Here is a 22,834-nt window from a genome sequence, read left to right on the forward strand (position 1 = left end):
CTATTTTCCTTCTCTAAAATCTAGGTGCGTCTTATAGTCCTAAAAATATGGTAATAGCAGTTGAAAGTGCAAGTGGTGTTTCCCAAACTTTAATGCACGCACAAAGACCCCGGGGATCTAGGTAAAATGCAGGTGCTGGTTGGCTAGGTCTGGAGTGGACTGAGGATGATGCACTTCTAGTAAGCTTCTGGGTGGTGCTGATATTGGTCCCTGGGCCATACTTTGAGAAGCAAGGATACAGAACTGTCACTAAAACTCTTAAGTTGCCTTTCTTTATGAATGAATGATCCTAAAGTTATCTTTATATAATGGGGATTTATTGGGGTCAGTGAAACTTTGTCAGCCTAGGAATAGATGACATTGATGGAGGTTCCATAAATACTAGAGCAAAGCCTATGAGTTTGATGGCTTTATACTGGTCTCAGTAGGTGGTTGCTTTCTACTTAAATAAGCATTTGATGGCCTACTTAATGAATTTTAAGAAGTTGAGGCTTTGAGTTAAGTGTGAAACAAAAATGTATCAGTATTCAGCTGATTTTAAAAAATAACAGTTTCCACAATTGAAACCATTTCTGCATTCCATCTTGTGCCACTATGTATTACAAATGTTTCCCCCATCTTCTGCAGAGTATGATTTCTTCCATTGTGAACAGCACTTACTATGCAAATGTCTCAGCAGCGAAATGTCAAGAATTTGGAAGGTGGTACAAACATTTCAAGAAGACAAAAGATATGATGGGTAAGCAAAAACTGTTGCAGCGGTGGCTACATACCATTACATGTCATTTGGGGGTTTATCAAAGTCACATCTAAAGCCAGGTCTTTTGATTGCCCAATTAGAGATCAATTTAGAATGTTTCTTTGAGGGTGGGGAGTGGGTATGAGTATAATGAGATAATTAAATTCAATAAATGTTTGTGTTTAAATCAGCCAAACTGACTTGGTTGTCAGACATGCAGGAAACCCGGGCGTGAGGAGGGGAGCTGTCATTTTGTAACATCTCAGTGAAAACCTAACTAGGCCTTGAATAACTAATATTAGTTGTGATTTCTCTCAGAGATAAATCATGCTTTATGTTCTTTGTTTTGGTTCAAGAGGAAGAGAAAGTATCTATTTTTACACCCCATTTTTAAGGAAACTAAATTGTGTTACTAGTTTCCACAATTGAGATGAAGGATTTTTTATGTACCTAATCTGCAGCCCTGCATATAGGTGCTTTAGTGAGCATACTGCTTGACCATCCCTGCTGGAAAAATCATTGCATCATTTCAGAACTTTACATTCCAGTATAGCATACTGTCTTAACATACAACTTCAGGTCAATATTTGTTACTCAGGAAATACAGTGAAGTTATGCAGTGTAAAATGACAGACAAAAGTTGTGTGTTGTACCTAAGCATTTAGATTATGACATTTTTGTCCCTGTTGAGGTTGTTAGTATTTGCAAAAGCAAAACTGTGATTAAGGTTAATGTTTTAATTTCCAGTAATGTTTTCCTTCACATACTTGCACCCTCCAAATAAGGTATTTTAAAATAACACAGGAATGGGATATTTAATATGCATTGCATTATGCCCTGTTTTAGCTCTGTTTCTGTTCACTTCTGTTACATTCATTTAATAACCACAACAATAATAACTGTTCCTAAAAATTTTAGGAGACAAGAGAACCTGAATTTTCAGCATTGTTTTAGCTTTTAATATTTGAAGCGAAACCATCCATCTACCTAGATTCTTTACCTTTTATAGCTCATAGCTATAATGAAGACAATGCATCATTTTTTGAATAATTGCTTGAATTACTCTTCCCTGTGAATGGCCCACCTGGGCTGATATCACTGGTAGAAATGAAAGGTCCCCCCCAATTCTTAGTTATATTTTGCATATATCAGTGGTTATAGCAATATGATAAGTTCCTCTAAATATAAAATCTGAGTGTTTGATGAAAAGAGAAATGATGATTAGAATTCAACTAGAGTCTATACACAGAAAGTATAGTGTGCTATTTGGAAAGACTCACCTACTTCCATATAGCATCATGCTCAGCTTTTCTAGTTAAGAGCATCAAACCAGTTTCCTGCATACAGCAGCAAAGCATTTGACACACTTAGAGGTGACTCTCAGCCAGTGCACGTAAGAGATCTAGCCAGGCAAGGGAGAAGGACTCATCTTAGGTAGGTGGTAATAAATTGCAAAATCATGACAGTATCACCATTGTACCAGAACAACTCACTGTCCCTTCCTTGAAAGATTATCTTTAGCATCTAGTGATAGCCATAGCTTCTTCAAGAAACATTTGGGGCTTAGCAACACTGGGTAGAGTGGTTTGCAATACAATAAATCATTTGTCTCATTCTAAGAAATATTTGCAGGTGTATCTGCTGCCCATGATGGTTAGAATTAAATGAAGCAAACTGTATAGGATACTCAGTTCAGTGTTTGATATGCACTCAGTTATTATTACTTATCATTATGAACACTCTCATTATTTATTGTATTGATTACTTCCTTATATTCATGTCTGGGTAAGAACTGAATGTTGATAACATTTATGCCCTCTTTTTTCTTTCAAACCTTTTGACTAGAGCAATAACAGTTAATATAGATCATGAGAAAATAATTGCATATTTCTTTCTTGTTTAGTTGCATATCATGTCTTATCTGAGCTCAACTCATTTTTTCTAGATGCTGTTAAGCAAATGGTACTTGCAGAAGCTATCTTAAAGTAAACATTGCTTATAACCGTTCATGGAGTAATGAGAATGAATAATAGTTTGACCCCAAAACTAGTTATAGAGAATTGATTTCATGCCTTAAGTCTAAACCACATTGTAAAATTAGATCAGAAGCATTGTCCCACTTTTAAAGTTTGTGGAATTGTGCAGAAGAGGAAAGTAAAAACACAGCAGGATGAGTTCTGTCCTGAAATTTTCGTAGTTTAATTGGACCTTGGATGTGCCCTGTGCCTACTCTCTGTTTAGGAAATGACCAGAAATGCTTATCAATACCCATCCTTGCTGACTTAACATGATTTTACTTTTTAATCCACTTCAGTCGAAATAGATAGTCTTTCTGAACTATCCCAGCAAGGAGCCAACCACGTCAACTTTGGCCAGCAGCCGGTCCCAGGGAACACAGCCGAGCAGCCTCCATCCCCCGCGCAGCTCTCCCACAGCAGCCAGACCTCTGTCCGGACCCCTCTTCCGAATCTGCACCCTGGGCTTGTGTCAACGCCCATCAGTCCTCAGTTGGTCAACCAGCAGCTGGTGATGGCTCAGCTGCTGAACCAGCAGTATGCAGTGAACAGACTTTTAGCCCAGCAGTCCTTAAACCAACAATACTTGAACCACCCTCCCCCTGTCAGTAGATCTATGAATAAGCCTTTGGAGCAACAGGTTTCCACCAACACAGAGGTGTCTTCCGAAATCTACCAGTGGGTACGCGATGAACTGAAACGAGCAGGAATCTCCCAGGCAGTGTTTGCACGTGTGGCTTTTAACAGAACTCAGGTCAGTTTTGTTTTATTTGTTAACGGTTCTTTTTCTTTTTTCTCACTTTCTTCAGTCCCATCTATACTCGTGTTTATTCTTTTACTTTGTACTAACATTTTATCCTCATCATGTGAGCATACTGTTATCTATTCCTGGTGTTGCCTAAATTTTATCATTCCTTCCCCCATCATACACCTCCTGTACCAAGAGGAAGCTATGTACAGATTGATCTTGATGCAGGGACCTTGAAAGAATAAATTGACAATGAAAAGTGTTTCCAACTGGCATTTCCTATGCTTTCACATAATGGAATCATAGACAGTAGTGACAGGTTGAGAAAAGTTTCATGACTTGGTGAAGGAGGCTGGTAGGACTCCAGACTTCTAGCCTGCGATCTTTCCCATGTTACTGTCCATGTCAAACATGAGTTTATAAATGTGCCCTATAGAAGTTCCTCCACAACTTAAAACAAAAAAAAAACAACTTGGGACTCATTAGCAATTTCTGCAATTTAATGCTAAGCAGCCATTTCAAAATAATACATGACTTATTAGCAAAAAGTGTTTCTTCGCTTTGTCCTCTTCCTTATTCACATTATTGTCGATGGCCTTCCGAACCTCATTAAGAGGCCCTGGGGTAGGTTTGGCCTGCTGGGTTTGGCCTGCATATGCCCCTTGTGTCCATACCTTTGTCCTCCTGGGCAAATTCCTGTGAAGACGGTATCATCTTAGGAGAAGTTTCAGGTGGACAGGGAGAAAGCGTGATGGAAGCAAAGAGAGCCAGAATATTAAAAAGTCCTAGACAAACTGGTTCTATGAAGCCGTGAATGAGAGGATTTTTAATTTCTTTTTTTGGAAACTAGTCTGATATATATGGTGTTTATTTTTGGCCTGGGCACACACACAAAAGGAACATGTAACTTTGATAAGAATGAGGACATGGTGTCCCTTCAACTTTCTTGTTCTGCTGTTTTTTCTCTTGTCAATTTTTGGAGGCCTGACTAATACTTCCTCTCATATGTAAGTTACTTTGTTTATTACATGATCATAAGAATAAAGTTATAGTACAAAAATAATCTAGTATTAATTCCTCGTTGGCAGAGGTTCCGTACCTAGGAGAATCCCAGCTGTGACTTATTTTTGGCTTGCTTTAACTGGATTGGAAGTTAGGAGGGTTGACAAAGCCTTTAACTCAGTGTTTATTTTCAATTTCTTTTTCTATTTCTTGTACGTCTTTTGATTTTAAAAGGGTGATTACAGAAAGGTATATCTCAGGTTAAAATTGTATGGTTTTACCTAATTCTGTATTTTTACAACTTAAAAATGTGTTTATTTTTAGCTGATAAATTTAATATGACACCTATATTCAGTTGGGTGGTAGTTATTTTTAAAAATGAAATGAAATAAATGAATGAATCAAAAGTCAACCGTCTAGCTAGATATTCCTGCTTCTGGCAACTTTATTTTTGTAAATAGCAGTAACACCAAGTAGTTCTCAGTATTGGGCAAAAATTAGATAGGGTTGTTGAATTGAATTAAAAGCTCACAGACAAAGACAGCATTGACATACACACAGGTGGCATACAGGTTTACTGATAAGAATCTTAAAAAATGAGCAAATTGTTATTTCTCAAAGCCTGGAGGAAAGTGTATTTTATATGATGAGGAAGGACAAGGGAGTCCAGCGGAGGGGGACCAGGGAGGAGTCCCCAGCCCTCGGGATAGTTTCTCTGCTCTTGGGTTATAGTGTCCCAGCCTTTACTCTGCGGAGTTGATCATTTGTTCTGCTTTTGGCTCTTATATTGACAAATTCCACAGATATTTGTAGGACTTGTTACTGGGGGGGAAAAAGTAGAATTCTCTTTTTATGCTGTGTTAATCTCTTTGAAAAGGTAGTCATCTCTGTGGTTAACATCAAAAACAGTGACTTTATTTTTCTGAGAGTCAGAGGAGAATAAAATCTGGTATAGCTTGATACCAGCCTCTCTTGATTAATAATAGCCAATTTAGCAAAAGTCATCACCAAAATATTATGTTGAGCTCTGGACGGTAGAGGGGTTGGTTTTGTACCTTTACGTTGTATTGGTAATTGGTACTCCTCAGTTGGAGTGGCTGTTGGGCCATATTCGAAGCTATCTGATTTAACTAAGAGTAATTTTCTGTGCACACCGAAATGTTCACTTTTTGGGAACTGGATTTTGAACATGAAAGCAAGCATGCATGTATTTTTGGTGTCACACTTAAAAAACCGTCACACATATGCATGCGCATGCGCACACACAGCTGCATTTACTTTAATGATTATACATTCATATAAATGCATGTAGTGTGTTTATTTCGAAGTGTATGCATTTCAATAAAAGCAGGTGCAGAGTGAGGGTGTATGGTGTGAGTGCGGAGTACGAAAATACACATGCTAATGCATATGTATAGACGCGCTCCACAGAGTTAAATCACATATCACACATTGTGTGCACTTATTACAATGTGCAGTTCCAACTCCAGGTTTAAAAAATCCATGTAAAATATGTACATACAAATGCAAAGTTATATGATAACGATCAGATAAAGACGATGGCACCCTATACATAGTATGTTAAAATATTAGTATAATAGGTAGTGCTCTTATGACTTGAGAAAGTGTTTGTCATTGACAGCTCTGTACAGGTTTAACTCTTAATTGGAGAATTTTCTCATCATCTTAATTGGATCTCCTAAATTAAATCATACCCCTCTCTCAAGACTTCCACACATGACTTCTTTTTTTAAAAAAAGTCTGCCTTTTTTGAACATTCGTGGTGATATTTATATTATTCCTTGTTTTGAGGACATTTTCTGCTTTTGAATTGAGGGGCATGCGTTCTGGAATTGCTGCCGAAGACACCAGCCTTTAGCATACCTCCTTCGTTCAGCTGTTCCCGCTCGATGTCTTTTTAGTGGAAACCTATGGCTAAAAAAAATGGCCAAAGCTGCTAGATTTATACTTTTCCATTGACTTCTTTGCCATTTCAAGCTTGTGACAGAAGAAATTGTATTTTTTAGTGCCTTTTTAAAAATAAAACCCAGAGTTGAGCTCGGATCCCATCCTGCAGCTTTTTTTCCTTTTTTCTTCCCCCTCCTCTTGTCTTTGGCACACTTTATTTTCCAGTAAAATAAAGAATGAAGATGGATTATTCAAAACTGATAACAGTAATGGACCATCATGTAATGTTTTATTGAATTTGAGTTCTGCAAATTATGTGGTGGAGAGAAATTTTCCTGCTTAAGTATAAGAGAGATTGCTACTGTGTTTCTATAATTCTTCACAGTGTAATTTAAGAAAAGACTACTATCCATATCACTATTGAATAAAAGGTAGAAAGGTGCTATTACCCCAACGTGACAGCTCTCGTTTAGCCTCCCCGAATGACAGAGATAAATGTGTCTGCTTATAACTTACTTGGCCGAAGTCCAGCATAGTAGGCGGAGTTTGAAAATGGCCTTCCACCTGGACATGTGATTAAAAATTCACCAACCCACAGACGCAGGTAGCCTTGAAGAACATTCACCGTATTTTCTTTGTAGTAGGGAGGTTTTCTCTTTTTTTTAATCAAATCATATTTTCCTTCTGAGGGCTTTGGAGTTCCATGAAACCGATAAAATCTATCTGAATCAGTGATTACGTTCAAAGAGGAGACAAACGGGAGGCCAGACGGGCTTTTTGTTCAGACTGGCCGTCTCTTTCACTTAGCTGCCGTTTTAGAGAATTCTTCGTTAGCATTTGGGAGTACTGATAATATTTATTGACGGTTTCTTTCTTCCTTTTATGGTACAATTACTAATGAGTTTTATTCGTAAAAACCGTAAACTTTTTAGAATATAAAAAAGGTTTAGGAATTCATCAGGAAGTTCACCCTTTAATTGAAAAACATTAGAATTTGCAGTTAACCACCATGTAATGACAATGCAGAACTGTTTTATATTTTCATACGTAGAAAGCATAGGAAATTATTTGGAGATGTGAAGTCCCAATGAAAAGCAGCTTCTCATTTCCAGTAAAATTAATATTCAGAAGGTGTTGATAACTTACCACATAACATACAGATTCTCAGGTTCTTTTCAGAAACAAAGAATAGCTAGTTTTTTGTTTAATTTCTTTCAGCAAATTTATTGAGCACCTATGGTGCACAATATTGACAATATATTTTAGTTCTGCTGTTTCAGTATATTCTCTGAGATAGCAAATAAGGTACATGACATTATCTGTTAGCACAAAGAAGAATTTTTGGTAAGAGATCCCTCTTACTGTCCTCCATGGGGTATTACTACAAGTGACCTTAACCTAACCTGGCAAGTCTGAACTGTATTTTCCACTATGGGAAAATGGGAAATAGGGCCACATACATCCTGAATCTGTAAATGCAGCTATTTGGGTAACAGCAACCTGAACAGGACCAAACATTCATTCCCACATCCGGATTCTAATAGCAGTCATTTTGCATCCAGAATTATTCTCAAGTGGCATGACTTTTTGTAATTAACACATTCTAATCAAAACATTTTCTAACAATATTTTCAAGCATTTCCACCAGGGGGCACTCCCCTCATTGAAAGCCTGGGTCCAAAAAAAAAAAAAAAAAAAAAAAAGGAAAAAACCCAAAGGTTTCTGAAACACCTGAGATGTCTACACTGGCTGCTTTAGAGCTGTGACTGTTTCAGGGTTTGAAATATCACTTTAGACCTTTAACATATTACAGGATGAAAAGTTGTACTTGTTCCAGTCAAATAATTAAGTGGAAATAAAATGTTTTGCCCCTGAAACACTGTACATGCTCAAATGGGAAGTCATGCCAACATCAAACTGTGGGTAGAGAAATTTCTAAATTCTCTTTGGAGTGACCTGCTATCTTCTGCCTCAGCCATACAGGAATGACTTGGTCTCATGTTAGCAAGATCTGATAGAGAATATTATGATGTATGTTTTCAGGTGTTTGTGTTTCCCACTATAGCTTTATGCTGCCAGGGGAAACATTTTTAATAGACGTCATATTATTTTTTGAGATTTATAAATGTCTAATTTCAAACTTCCCAATCCTCAATATTTATGGGATCCCTTCTGACCCAATCTATTTTTTAAAAAAAAATTACTTGACACTCACTGTAGATAAACATCTCACAAAATGCCACAGTAACTTTTCATTGAAGGATTGCTCACCTTGAGTAAATTAATAATTACCATTTGATGCACCCACGGGCAGCACACCTTGTCCCTAAGTTTCTATCACCTATTTGCAGTTTTTCCTTTTGTGGTTTGACTGCACATCATTTATCCACTTAGTAAATGTCTGTCAAGCACATGTAGTTGGCATTGTGCTGGGATAACAAAAATGAATGTTAGAATATTTTACTCAAGGAATTTATAATCTGTTTATTAATTGGTACATTTCTGTCTCTATTTCTGTATAGTTAATATAGATTACTTTGCTGAGCACATCTTTTAATACATTTTAATAACATTTGGTAGAGAAGAGTGGAGAGCACGGATTATTTTTTTACACCTATTTTCAAACATTTTTTTCGAGATCTGTGTTTTTTGGTTTCAATGTGACACAGCAACACAGTCAATCTAATTAGTTGGCCTTTTGCAAATTAAATAGCTGGATGATTGACTGCCTGTTTGATTGAATTGTAGTTAAATTGACTGGATGTTTGCTCTTGTATAAACTCAGCTGCAACATTACTTGTCAGTATTATGAATGAAAGGAAGCATACCCTTCACTCTTCAGTTACATGTCTTATGGTGAAACTGAAAGTTAGGGACCAGTTTCCAGACTTTGGTTGCATATACTAAATGAGAGATTCAAATTTACCCTTAAGCCCTCCTGAGCCTATTGGAGGTTCTTTTTAAATAGCAGACTACAAATCATTTTTTAAAGTGGACAGTGCTTTTATACTGCCTGCACCTAACTCTTATACTTGGGCAATATGGTACATGATCCCTGAGGAGCAAAACTAGGTTTGCTGCATCTCTGGGAAATCATGAAAAAACCCAAATGTTACAATCTCGGGGCTTAATTATTTTGACATGAGATTTTACCTCCCCTTCCCCAAATGTACCCTTTCACCCTTTCCACAGTGTTGCTGGTAAACGGATATTGTGGCTCAATGCAGAAAGCAAACATGCCTTGGCATTCCAGGCGTCATTTCATGTACAAGATTGGAGGGGTAAAGCTGCTCAGTGCCTATCCAATGGACAGAAAAAAAATGTTCTAAACCCTCTATTTTCATATAATCCCTTAAATAAAATTGGGGAAAACCATCCATTTTTGAAAGCAGTCTTCAAAAAAGAAAGGAAAGATCTATTTCAGGGATCTACCCTAAAGAAGTTTAGTAATGGTTTGTAAATTTCTTCTATTACAAGTAAATATTTTTATTCCTCAAGAAAGTTGATATTTACAGACTTAGATACTATTCTTTTCCTTGGCATGCTTTCATAGATTTTTGAAATCTGGAAAGGAAGTTACACATTTCAAATTTAATCTATGGTTTCTGAAGTTCAAAATTTCAACCTGTAACCCAGAGGTATGGTATAACAAGATAGTACTTAAAATCATTGGGGTTGTCAGTATAGTTTCCTTAAGTGGTAAATGGAAAGAATCACTTTTCATTGACTCTAATAATTTGAAAATCAAGGAATAACCTAAACTATTGCCTGTGAAAACATAACATAAATCTTAGATGATGCTTTCATCACAATCTTTTTTCCTCATACGCTGCAGTTCATTTTCTAGTATTTTCTCTGATAGTTCTGTGTCTCTGGAAATAGCTTTGTATCTTTACATATTGGGCTGTTGGCATTCCACTGCCTTTGTTTAGGCAGCTTGAGAACTACACAGTTCAATGCTGTTGTATTATGAGCATTTCATTTATTCTTAACTTCCCTCGATCGTCTCTCTGTGAAAGATTTCATGGCAAGTTAAGCTACTCAAAGGAAGGAGACCAATTAGGCAGTTTCAGTTTATGTTATATGTAAAGCAGATGCTTAATAAAATTAAGAATACAATTGAAGCTCTCTTCTCTACCACTTCAATTGTAACTAATGTATTTCTGTGCAGAATTAATGCTTCTGACTGTTCACTTTCTGAAGAGAGTGGGGAAGGAAAGGGAAGGCTCACCGCTGGCTGGGCAGAGCCGGGGAGCAGAGCAGGCTCACTCACCCTGTGCCTTTCATTCCCTGCAGGGCTTGCTTTCAGAAATTCTCAGAAAGGAAGAGGACCCCAAGACTGCATCCCAGTCTTTGCTGGTAAACCTGCGGGCTATGCAGAATTTCCTGCAGTTACCAGAAGCTGAAAGAGATCGAATTTACCAGGACGAAAGGGAAAGGAGCTTGAATGCTGCCTCGGCCATGGGTCCTGCCCCCCTGATAAGCACACCACCCAGCCGCCCTCCCCAGGTGAAGTCCACTTTTTCTTCTTTGGCTTAAAAAAAGTGTCTGATAAAGAATCTCAATAGGAAACTAGGAAGGTAGATGGACATGTGTAGAAAAAAAACACAAAACAAAAATTTATAGAGTTGCTTGGGGGAGAATTCGGTCCCAAATCACTAATTATGGTATAAAAAAAAAACAAGCTACTAATTAGGGAAAAGAAAATTGCTTTGTATTGCTGCTTCTTTGGGGGTGAGAAGTTGTCTTTAAATGGGATATTTGTCTCTACTACTATTGAGGAAAGAAGTATTTTACACTGGAAAGGGAAGAAAGTAATAAAGTCAGTTTCATCCCTGTGAGTTTTAGAACTGCCATTTGAATAGTAAATAAATATAAATAAATAAATAATTCTATTTGTATTTATGCTTTCCCATACGAACTGCAGCTGGTGCCAATTACACATCGTCTCGTTTGTAATCTTTCATAATTAAGTTTAATACAATCCTTGAAGGCAGCTTTAAATGGAGCTGATAAAGAATTCCATACGTATTCCTAGAAATGGGCACATTATCCAAATTTTTACACTTCTGGGGAAGGACCAAGGTCACCTCCGAGGTAACTCAGTGTATGTATATCTGTACTGCTGCTTCTTTTCTTAAACCAAGTTTAAAATATAGCCTCATAACTCTTAGGAGAATATAAGAAGTTAATATTCGGTACAAACTATTAGATAAAAGTTTGATGGTGGATTAGACTTCTAATCCACAAGCAAATATATTTCTTTACATGTATAATTTGTACGACTCTTAAAAATAACATCAGCTAAAACTGGATAAAAATTAAATATGGAATACAAATTTAAAGTATTTATGTAAGTAACATCATGTCATAATGAAATTATATCTTGATGTTAATTTTTCATTAATAGTAAAAATAGTAATACATTCCCAAGAATAGAAGTATAGAAAAAGCTCATTCAGCACTAAAATTGAAACTGCTACAGATACTCCATGAATAAGGAATAGATGTTATATTTAGCCCCTAGTCGAGGGCCTTAAACTGTTTATTGTGATGCTTTGAAATGATTATTTTTTATCAATGTCTCAGAAGTCCATTTTCTCCCTTTTTTTAATGAAAATCAAGTAGGTCTTGATGTCTATAGGAACAGACTGTAGAAGGTCATTACTGTAACTGTGAATGAGAAATTCATGTTTCTCTAGCAGAAAAGAATGGCATGTATACACACACACACACACACACACATTCACCTGCCCACACACACTCACAGTTACTGAATTTGATCTGTGAAGCTTCCTATACAATATTGCATAAGAAAAAGAATGAGAAACTCTACATATAGATATATATACCTTTTATTATAAGTGACTAAACAAAAAATGCTGTACTTTGGACTTGGTTTAATAATTAGTGTTGGTGTTGAGAGTAACACACACCATCGTTAGTTAACTTTGTTCCTGTCATCATCACTGAAAGGCCCCTGGGCAGAGAGTTATCTTACTTAAACACTTAATCTGCAGTATCAACAAATGAATAGCTTATTTAAGACCAGTGTGAACTTTAGCATTGAGCTTCTCCTTTCTTTAAAAATTTATCCAAATATTTGACTTAGTGATCCATAAGACAGCTATTGTTTTTAATTTTTCTAGGATTTTAATGCTTCTGTTTTTCAAACGTTATTCTGCTATTCTTAGTCATCAATTTTTTTTTACTTTTATTTACTTACTCTCAGAGAGAAGGGAATGGAGAGAGGAGGAGAGGGAGAGAAACATTGATGTATGAGAGAAACATCCATCGGTTGCCTCTTGCATGCCCCCAACTGGGGACCTGGCCCACCCTCCAGGCATGGGCCCTTACTGGGAATCAAACCAGCAGCCCTTTGGTTTGTAGTACAGTGCCCAAACCACTGAGCCACACCAGTCAGTGCCATCAAGTTTTTTTCTTTAGGCAAAGCAACATTAATTCTTAAGGGATATTATTTTTCATATACTCTTGAGATACTTGAGTAGCTTTCTGATATGTATACGAACATACACACATACATCTGATATATAGTCTTAGACATATAAATGATATATATCAGATGGGGTTGTGTGTATATATGTATAAAGAATAGATCTGCTCATAATTTGAGGCAGAAAATACTTATTTTGGCTTGAATTATTATTCGATTGGGCCATCTGTAGGCTCTGTTTGTTCTCAAGAAGGGTTGAGACCAAGCCTTTAGCTAGGATATTCAGACAATGATGAACATATAAAGTATGAAAATACTACAGAATCTTAGTGAAATTCTTTCAGAGAAAAAAAGAAACATTGTTTCTATTAATGTGATATTATTGGCCATCTTACCAAATTCTGAAATGATTATCTGATGTGCGTGTATAATTTTATCTCACTGCTATAATATAAATCTTTACAGTATCTTATGTGCCCCACTGAGAATCCCTTTGCATTATTTAATATAATAATAGAGCTCACAACCCTTCACCTTTTACCCTTTAATAATGATTCAATGGATTACATTTTAAGAGATTTTTAATGAATTAAAAGCATTATCAATGTTGAACAAGTACTCTATACTTGGGAAAATGTGTTACAAAGCTGTTGAACTAGCACTGTTTTGCAGCAGTTAAAATCTAATGCTCAAACGGGAACCAGTACACCACATGTAAGGTTTTACTATGCTTATTGCAAATGACGAAAATAGAAGGCAGGAGGGCGGAGGGTGAAACCACAAATACAGAAACAGACTGCAGAATTTTGTCCTTTTTAATTTCATATTTTACCAGAGAGGAGTCTATGTGAAATCACTGTGCATTTCATTGCCTCCCAAATGAAGAGATTTGAAATCTAGAGTGAGACAAGTAGTGGCCTTAGGTTAAAACGCGACCCTGGTTGCTTTCCAAAAAACTGCACGTTACAGGCCGAGGTCCCTTGTGACTCACTGAGGAGCCCACCCATCTTTAGGCCTGAGAGACTGGATTCTTTCCCAGCTCCTGCAGAGTTCAGGGCACACTGAAGCGAATTTGCATGTTCCTGGTTCATATGAGACTTGAAGACCTAAACTGTTGAGGGACTCAGATTCTCAGTCATCTTCAAGAAGGTACTCCTTGGTTTTAGTCAAGCTCCAAGTTTTATATTTAGGAATACATCCCCTGAATAAGCCCAGCCTGGCCTCAGGAGGCACCAAAGGTCTGGGCTGGTCCTGCCTGGGTTAGGTGCACCTTGTGTTCACCTGTCCTTCTGCTTCTGTGGGGGCAGCCTTGCTGTGAGCCGCTTCTCACTGGGGCAGTCAGCTCTGTTTACTGACTGCATGTTTTCACAACTTTACATGCTAATTCAAGAAATAAGATTACCTTGTACTTGATAATGGTTCACAGTTTTCTCTGCACCTTGATGTACATTAATTCATTGCATCCTCAGACCAGCCCTTTTGTAGGAGAAAAATGAGAAAACCAAAGCTAAGGTTTAGTCTCGGTTTTCCAGTCCCCTTTTAAGTCTGTTGCTCTTCCCCCTACCTCAAGCCACCTGCTCAAAATATCAACGAACATTATAGGAAAAAGAAAATGAAACTTGGGGACTTTTTCTGTTTGTTATAGAGAATGGGAAGTTTTATTATTTGGTTAGGGAGAGGACATTACAAGAACGTTCTCCTGATAGAACACACTGAGTGCATGGCAGATGGTCCGTGGGTATTTCGGAGATTGTAGATGACATTGTCCCTTCACTTGGGTTGTACGAAAATGTCTGGGAGAACCCAGTTCCTCCAAAACTTTCTGGTCTTAAAGGTTTCTTTTCTGATTCTGCTTAGCAGATTTTCCAGACAAGTTTATTAGAGGAATTTTATTAATAATAATGATTATTTTCTGGGAATTCTTTTCCACAGAGCACACCAGTTTTAAGTTGATTTCTGTTTAGGTGTGTGCTTATTCTAGTCTTATTGTGTGTTTTAATATGTGTGACTTTGGCAGGTAAATTCACCTATAATTATAACTTTTACATTAGTTTTATAATTCTTTTTTCATTTATTTTTATAACTCCTTATGTTGTTATTTAATTTTTTCTAAAGAAAGATGTGATATTTAATGCTTTAGAAAATGTACAAAGTTCATATAAGAAATACATCATTATTTTAATCTGGCAGCTGCACCCTCCTGTCTCTTTACAACTTCTCTTATAATATAATGAAACATACGTCCAATTAGGGGCAGGAGCTAAATACGTGATGAAAGTTTCATTTGTTAGGAATTCCTTGACCAGCATTATTTTAAGATCTTATTTGTGAGCTTGTAAAATGTTTCCCATAATAGTCATCTTTTAAAAGCTAGAGGATTTGGAAAATAATTAACACTGTTTCTACAATCATAATACTCTAGAGAGTGTTAACAGATAAAAATTTGATAATATGGACTGTATTCTATCACCAGTAAGAATGCCTTAGAATAGTGTATTCTTATATAACATTACTAAGAAAACACAGTTTACATACCTTAAAAATAAATTCAGACTGCATTTGTAAAATTAATGGTAGTCCCTTATTATTAAATATTAGATATTAATAAACTAAAGGGCCACCAAAAAAGCAGGTCCAGCATGTCTTTAAAAATAAGGATTTTTCCAAATGAACAAGTCCCTTATAACACAACCACAGTATAGTTGCAGTGGATTCTAAGATAAGCATTAGCATCACATAGACTTCAACTTAGCTCCCAGCCTTGCCCACAGACAAATTACTTAAAACCTCTTTGTTTTAAGAGCATTTTCTCAATTTTTAAATGGAGCATTAGTAGCACCTACTCTGGGCTACTGTGCAGGTTAGAGTTAGTGTACATTAATATTATGCCCACCACATAATAAGCAACTAATAAATGTTAGTGTTTATTATTATCATAATCACTAATGAAACTACATCAAACTTTGTGTGTGTGCATGCACATATGTGTGTGCTATGAGCTTGCAGGTAATTGCTCCTGCCTCAAGGAATACCATTTACCAATGAGGTCCATCGTAGAAATCATTTAGTGGAGCATGTGTGTAATATGTAGTACATATGTAGTATGTATAGGTCATTTTGTGGTAGGATTTGATGCATACAGCAGTACATGAAGGCACAAAATAGAATTTTCATGGAAAATGTGCATTCTAGTGCATAACTTCAGTGAAATAAAAGGCAGATCTTAGTGCTGCACCCGATCCCCACATGGGCCGGTACAGAGCAGAAGTTCCAGTTCTTAACTACTTCCCCGGCGCCTCTGTAATGATGGAGTAGCACACCCCACCTTGATAAAAGCTATTCGGAAAGCAACTGCCTTTATTTTACCTCCTGTGCTATTTGCGGAGAAGAGCTGAAGAGTAGTTTGTTTTGCCTGGAATGAACTACTTTATGAATTTTAATGTGTGATATAATATTAAAAGCTAAACCAGGATTAAAGAAGATTTTTTTTGTACTAAGCTAAAATAGTACTTAGTAGAGTGAGGTATAAAAGATTTTTGTTTCCATTTTTACCTGGGGAAAAATTCAGCTTTCATATTTTTGAAAAGCTGTCCAAGTCAGTTCCCCTTAAGCAGTAGCTTGTGTTTGGGGGGGAATGTGACTCCAGAATTCTAATAGCTTATCTATGATAAGATACAGATTGGAGCCAACAGGATGGTAACGGAGAACTTTTCTAAATCTTTTTAAAATGAGTAATAGTTTCTTTATATTTTTAAAAGTCATTGCTATCACTTTCTTTTCATAATTTTGAATGTTTCATATGTACTTATTTTCCACTTTTATTTTGTGTTGGCTACTAGGAAACGATTGATTTTTTTTTCATGATTTAAAATTCTTGCTTTTTAATCCAAGTTGTAACTGCTTTAAAAAATATTAAACCTAAAAGAAATTTTTAGAAACTAAACCACAGTGGTCAGACAGATGATTATAGTGTACCTGGAGGATAAATTCTTAAACATAATTTTTACAAAAGAATGCAAATTATTTAAAAACATGAAACACCAAGTTTCCAAAGCCTGCTCTCTCAACTATTATTACAAAGCAGATTGCTGCCGCGGAACTCTTTCTTCCAATGCACTGGACTTCATGCCCCCATTTCCATAACATTCAATTTTCAAAGCGATTGAAATGGCTTTTCTTTTCTCTTTCATTTAAGCAGTGAGAAAAAATAGGTATTAAAAGGGACCCCGTGGGGTGATCAAATCTATCCTTCTGCCTCAAAGCAAGACCACCCCAGAGCAAAGTTGTGAATCCCACCAAAGCAACTTTGTAGGCAATTTATGGTAATGCATTAACTCTTCTGGCTCCTAAAGTGGTGTTTAGCAGATTATTGCTCTAAAGCCATGTGTATGTTCTTAGTGGCCCCCGGCCCTTAATATACCTCTGAGAGTGCCCTTGCTTACAAAAGTCACAGAGCTAGAAGAGGAACTCCGGAAATCTAGCCTACTCCTGGCCTCTAGTTTATAGTGTAGGAGAGGCAGTGAGGCCCAGCCAGTGGGTCACCTGCCCTGCCTCACCTTTTGTGCCCTCGCTTCGGACCTGTGGCCCAACCGTTTCACAGCATCATCCTTTCAGCCTTAGGTAGTGTCAAGGTGGAAGAATCTAGCTGCCTCTCCAAGACAAGCCAGAGGTGAGTTATTTTGCTAACTGGCAAGAAGTTCAAAGGATGCAGAAGGCAGGTTTTAAAGGGGCTCATATTTGCTAAGTGCAGAGAACTGAATAGCTGAGGATAACCTCTGTCCTACTTTTGATGCCAAATATTCTGGGACAGGGTGGAATAAACCTGGAAGACTTGCAGTATGAATAGGAAGGTATGTCATTCAATGGCAAAAAAAAAATCATCCATTTATTCTAAAATGCAGTTCATTTTCTAGTGTTTTTAGTATATGTGAGAAATGGTCCAAGATGCTAAATTTCTAGAGAACAAAAACTTGGGTTCTATAAAGGACCCTAAGAAGTTCGATCCTCAATGAATCACTTTGTGGGGGAAAAACATGGCCCTGCATCTGGGACAATTTTCATTCACATTTTCATCAATTCCCCAGGAAAAAAAAGCAGTGACATAGTTCATAGGTAAATTTACCAGTGGTCAATATAGTTACATAATAAAAATTAAATTTCGTGTTTTAAAGATTAATAATAGTATTAATAAGTGGTAAGTATGTGATTTTAATTTTTCCCCTAAAATTTTGTGTCATTTTCCTTCTAATGTATGCTTATCATTATGTCCAAAGGCTTATCATTACTAATTTTTCACTCAGGACCATACATTTTGAACATATTTTTAGAGTCACTGATGATGTATTTTGTGTAACTTGCAGCAGCATTCTATCAAATATTGTGAAACATTTTCTTATAGTCTGGTTCCACAATTCAAAAGAAATAGTTTTATACAGAGGTGCCAGAAAGAGAGAAAATAATTATACAGAACAGCTTGGACATTCACGTGTAAAACCCAACCTGCCTTTATGATAAGTAAGCAAGGCACTCTACCTGTTTCATGGATGGATAGAAGATTTAAATATGCAGCTCCGCAAATGGTTTTGTTATGGAAGCTTTTTTAAGTGAAACATGAGGAAAAGGCATAAAAAGAGTCCAACGTTGAAAACGTGGTAGTATGTAATAGCTATTAGTGATGCAATTGTCTGTTAGACACCGGGCACCCAGAGAAGATACAGCCCTGTGCATTATGATTGTAATTGTGAGTTTCCTTTGTTAGAATTGAATGGAAAGTAATTGGGAAACAATTAGTTTGGGGTTTTCAAGTCTTTCAAACTATTTCGTTTTCCAGAAAACTTACTTTATGGCATTGTAATTCCTGGTTGTCAGCTAGCAGTTGCTGTCATATTACAGATGCAATCACCTATGACAATGTGACTTCCTTAACTTACGCAATCTGATCTCGGGGCAATAACGAATGTTGAACGACTGCACTGCTAACCACCTTGATCATAAAAGGAGCAGTGATGCCCTGTTGGGATGCTGAGCCCGAGGAGCTTCCAAACAGTTTGACCAGTGAAAAATGACAGTCATGTTCAAAATGTTTTGTAGGTGAAAACAGCTACTATTGCCACTGAGAGGAATGGGAAACCAGAGAACAATACCATGAACATTAATGCTTCCATTTATGATGAGATTCAGCAGGAAATGAAGCGCGCTAAAGTGTCCCAAGCACTGTTTGCAAAGGTTGCAGCAACCAAAAGCCAGGTAAGAGAGCCTTGATTAGGCATCGAGAATGTTTATCTGCGATGCCTGTGAAAATACCATTCAAAGGGGTTTCTGTTTGCAGTATGAATTTGCATCACCGAGAAGTCATGGTCTCCAGGATTATTTACAGAGCTCTCAGATGAAACAAAATGTTCAGATTCCAGTGATAGACACTTGGTTTTGTTTCCTCCAACAGCCTTTCTCCAGACCAGGGATTTCTTAGTAAATCCCCAAGTCCATTTAGAATTGTTTTCAGTAGAAGAATAATGTAATATATAGGAAGTTTCTCAATCTGGTCTATTGTAGTGGAACAAATAGCTTGAGTTACTATTGTTTCATTATTACTCAGGTGACCTTGATTTCCTTCCTAAAATACTAGAAACCTTATAGTTTATTCTGTTCCATCTCCAACATCTACAACTACTAGGTACACTTATTAAAACAAACTGGCACACACACATATACCTTTGCATATGAATGATTATAGTTTTTCTATAGATGTATGACATAGATTGAATTACAGTTAGAAAAAAACTGTCCATCTCTGATGAATTATGAATGAATAGAATTGAATTGGAAAAGTTACAGATCCCTACAAAACAAGATAAAGACATAACAAAGGATAGATAATGCAGTTCTTTATCAGTATAATTGTCATATATGGGTAATTTATATGTGTCAGAAGCCTAGTCATCTATATGCATGAACTCACAATTATCTATAAACCCTTGTTCAAAGCAAGAATGCTTCTTAAAAGACCAGAAAACACTAAGCTCTCTTTCCCTTTGCAAAAAAGATTTGATAACAGTATCAAGGTGAGAATTTAGAGGCAATCGAAGGGCTCAGGTAAGATTTTAACAACTTGAAATTTTAAACAAATATATTTTTATTATCATTAATGAACCCTCTTTTATCAAACAGCCCTACTGCTATCAACTTATGATAACAATAGACAACCCTGAGAGTATTTATAGTCTAAAACTCTTTGTAGCTTTTCCTAAAATTTGACTCTGTCCGCGTTGATAGTGGTCCTTGATCAGAGTTTTGTTTTAGAAAATGTTGTTCTTATTTAAGTTATAGACTGGATGACATACTTAAGGGATATCTTGGAAATGTTACATAAAAATGATTAAACTCAAGCTGTGGACTGTAAAAATTACAGCTTTATAGGCCACATGCCTGCCTACCCTTCAATCACTGTCAAAGTGATAATTTCTACAATAATATGTTTCTTTTATTGTGAGATTCTAAACATCAAGTGCTGTTGAAACATTAAGCTGAATTGTTTATGTTAGCGCCGCGCTCGGCGTGTCGAGCACCAGGCCACCACACTCTCTCATGGAATGTAAAACTCTGTCATGAATCATGGCTTGTATATCGGAAATTACTGTAATTTTGATTGGAAATTACAGGGCTCTTGAAATGTTTCTAATTATGATAGAATGTTAGAGCCGCTTCAAACCTGTGTGCTTCTTCAGATATCTTCATTTACATGCCAAGACTTACGCGTTAAGGAGAAATGTCCTAGTCTCACGTTACCCCTCACCCACCCACCCTGCACATTTTTGTTTGGGCTCTTCAGTCTAATTATGATGAGGATCTCCTATTTAAATATATATAATCTTGCTTTTCTTTCGGATCCTACATCTTTGCTGACCTATCCAATTAAATTATCAAAAATAACAGGCTATATTCCTACAAGACCAAACATTCTCCCCAAATCAACAAAATACATAAACAGAGAAAGTTAACATGTATTATCGTAAGAAAGGTTAGACATACAACAACAAAAATAAGTGTTAGAACATTTGATAACTGTCATTTATTACTTGTTATATGGCATTGAGTTTAATCTGGCCCCCAATCCCTCAGTTTCCTGTCTGACTGTATCAGTGATTGTCAGCCTTTCTCATCTCGTGGCACACATAAACTAATTGCTAAAATTCTGCATCCCATCAAAAAACTTTTTTTGCCTATCTGACAAAAAATTAGGTATAATTTTGATTGATTTACAAAAAAATAGTAATAGTAATTACCTACCTTTTTTGCTCAAAAGTGACTTTCTTAAAAAATCAGATGCCTGTACTTGTAAATAAGGACTTCTGGTACCAAGAATTAACTGATCACACACAAACTTATTATGTGGTGTGGCCAATGAGATGCAACTTTGTTATATGACCTATATATTTATGGCTCAAAAGAGAGCATTCCCACCGTACGGCTCTTGTTGTGTTGGCTGTTGTCATTTTTTTTTATTTGACAGTTTTAAGGAAAAAGAGGTCAGTGCCCTTGATTAAATATTCAGGTATTGCATGTTTTAAAAATTCTTGTGACACACCCATTAAAAATCACTGGTCTGTATCATAACCCCCTATGGTTAGCAGCCCCTTTGCTATACCTTCATTCTTTCTTCCTTTTAAATGATATTCCCAGCCCTCCCTGCCCGGGCCGAGGTGCTGATTTTGGAACTATTCAGACAGTGGCAGCAATAGGTTGATAAGGTCATGTGGGCAATGTTCTGGAGAGGTTTTAAATGTCCTTGCCCTTTGTACCTCTGCCCTGCAGAGCTCCCCATGAGTCTCCTTCAATGAAGCCTATTGGCAGCTGCTGTGTGTCTGCCACGAAGGTGTTCCCCACAACCCCAAAGCTGTTAGCCAGTCTTTTCACTACTGGTTGAAAGAGAATCTAAGGGGCCAACTGGTGGCTGTGGGGGGTCAAGCAGACTGTCAGCTTCATTCCATCAGATAGTTACTCCTAACTACTTATTTACTGTCACTTCCCAGCAGAGCATTTCTGTAGTTTTCTCTTAGTTGTGCAGCTTAGTTGTTAGCACTACCCTGTTTATGAGAATATGTAGTAAGATTGATGGTTAGGTAAAAAGAAGACAGTCCAAATATGGTATGTGTACGTCACTGAGAGAGCGGGCCTGACTCGACAAGGGAAGGTGCTCATTCACTTAAGTTGTGTTCTCCTGCTGTGATTTTTGGGAAGGAAACAGATACAAATTTGTTTTGCAAACAAAAACAAAAATATCTTCAAATCAGACTGATATTTTTTGGGGTCCAAATTCCCAACTTCTGTTTACGTCTTAAAGATCACGTGTCACAGATTGTCAGGATGAGGCAGAGGCCTCCAAAAGTGGAGCCTGTGGGAAGCAGGAAGCCCCTGCCATGTCTCTCAGCCTGTGCTTCTGTGTCTCGCTCTAATCCTCAGGTGGACTTGGCATCCGTCACCTTTTTTGTGTGCTAAACCCCATCGTACGTCCTATATTGTCTACACTTGATTCTCAGAGTAACTCTGTGGGCTAGTATTGTTTTCCTCATTGTACTCCTGGGACTCACCTGACTAATAAGTAGGAGAGGCAACCCCCAGTTCTCTGCACCTGTCCTACCATTTTAGTGTCTTCTCGGGGTTCCAGGCAGCATCAGTACTGAAGTTTCCCAGCTCCAGGAAAGGGGAATTGGGGATACTGGACTGATCGATAGTGGAAATGGTGGGGGCTTTCCTTTCTTCACTGGCATATTCTGGGATGTGAGTTCTTACCGACATAGGGCCCTTGGAGCCCATGCCTTTCCCATGCCAGAGCCTCCTCTACAGGAGATGTGTTAGACAACTGAGGAGGCTGTGGGCCAGGCTGTGTCCCTGATAGTATAATACTGGGAAATCATTTAACCTTATTGAGCCCAAGATTCTTTTAACATAGAAGGAGGTTACATGCTATA

General features: G+C 37.2%; 1 protein-coding gene across 6 annotated transcripts in view; it reads left to right on the top strand.

Moving 5' to 3' along the window:
• SATB1 (SATB homeobox 1) overlaps positions 1–22,834 on the top strand; it is a 96,616-nt gene that overhangs the window by 46,596 nt on the left and 27,186 nt on the right. For all 6 annotated transcript variants that reach the window (XM_045856636.1, XM_045856638.1, XM_045856633.1 and 3 more), the window contains 4 exons: positions 628–739; positions 3,054–3,508; positions 10,709–10,921; positions 18,957–19,112. In XM_045856636.1, the coding sequence (XP_045712592.1) occupies positions 628–739; positions 3,054–3,508; positions 10,709–10,921; positions 18,957–19,112 (936 nt within the window). The remainder of the gene's footprint in view (positions 1–627; positions 740–3,053; positions 3,509–10,708; positions 10,922–18,956; positions 19,113–22,834) is intronic.

The sequence above is a fragment of the Phyllostomus hastatus genome, unplaced genomic scaffold (genome assembly GCF_019186645.2).
Source record: "Phyllostomus hastatus isolate PE091 unplaced genomic scaffold, TTU_PhHast_1.1 phas_scaffold_129, whole genome shotgun sequence".
Taxonomy (NCBI): domain Eukaryota; kingdom Metazoa; phylum Chordata; class Mammalia; order Chiroptera; family Phyllostomidae; genus Phyllostomus; species Phyllostomus hastatus.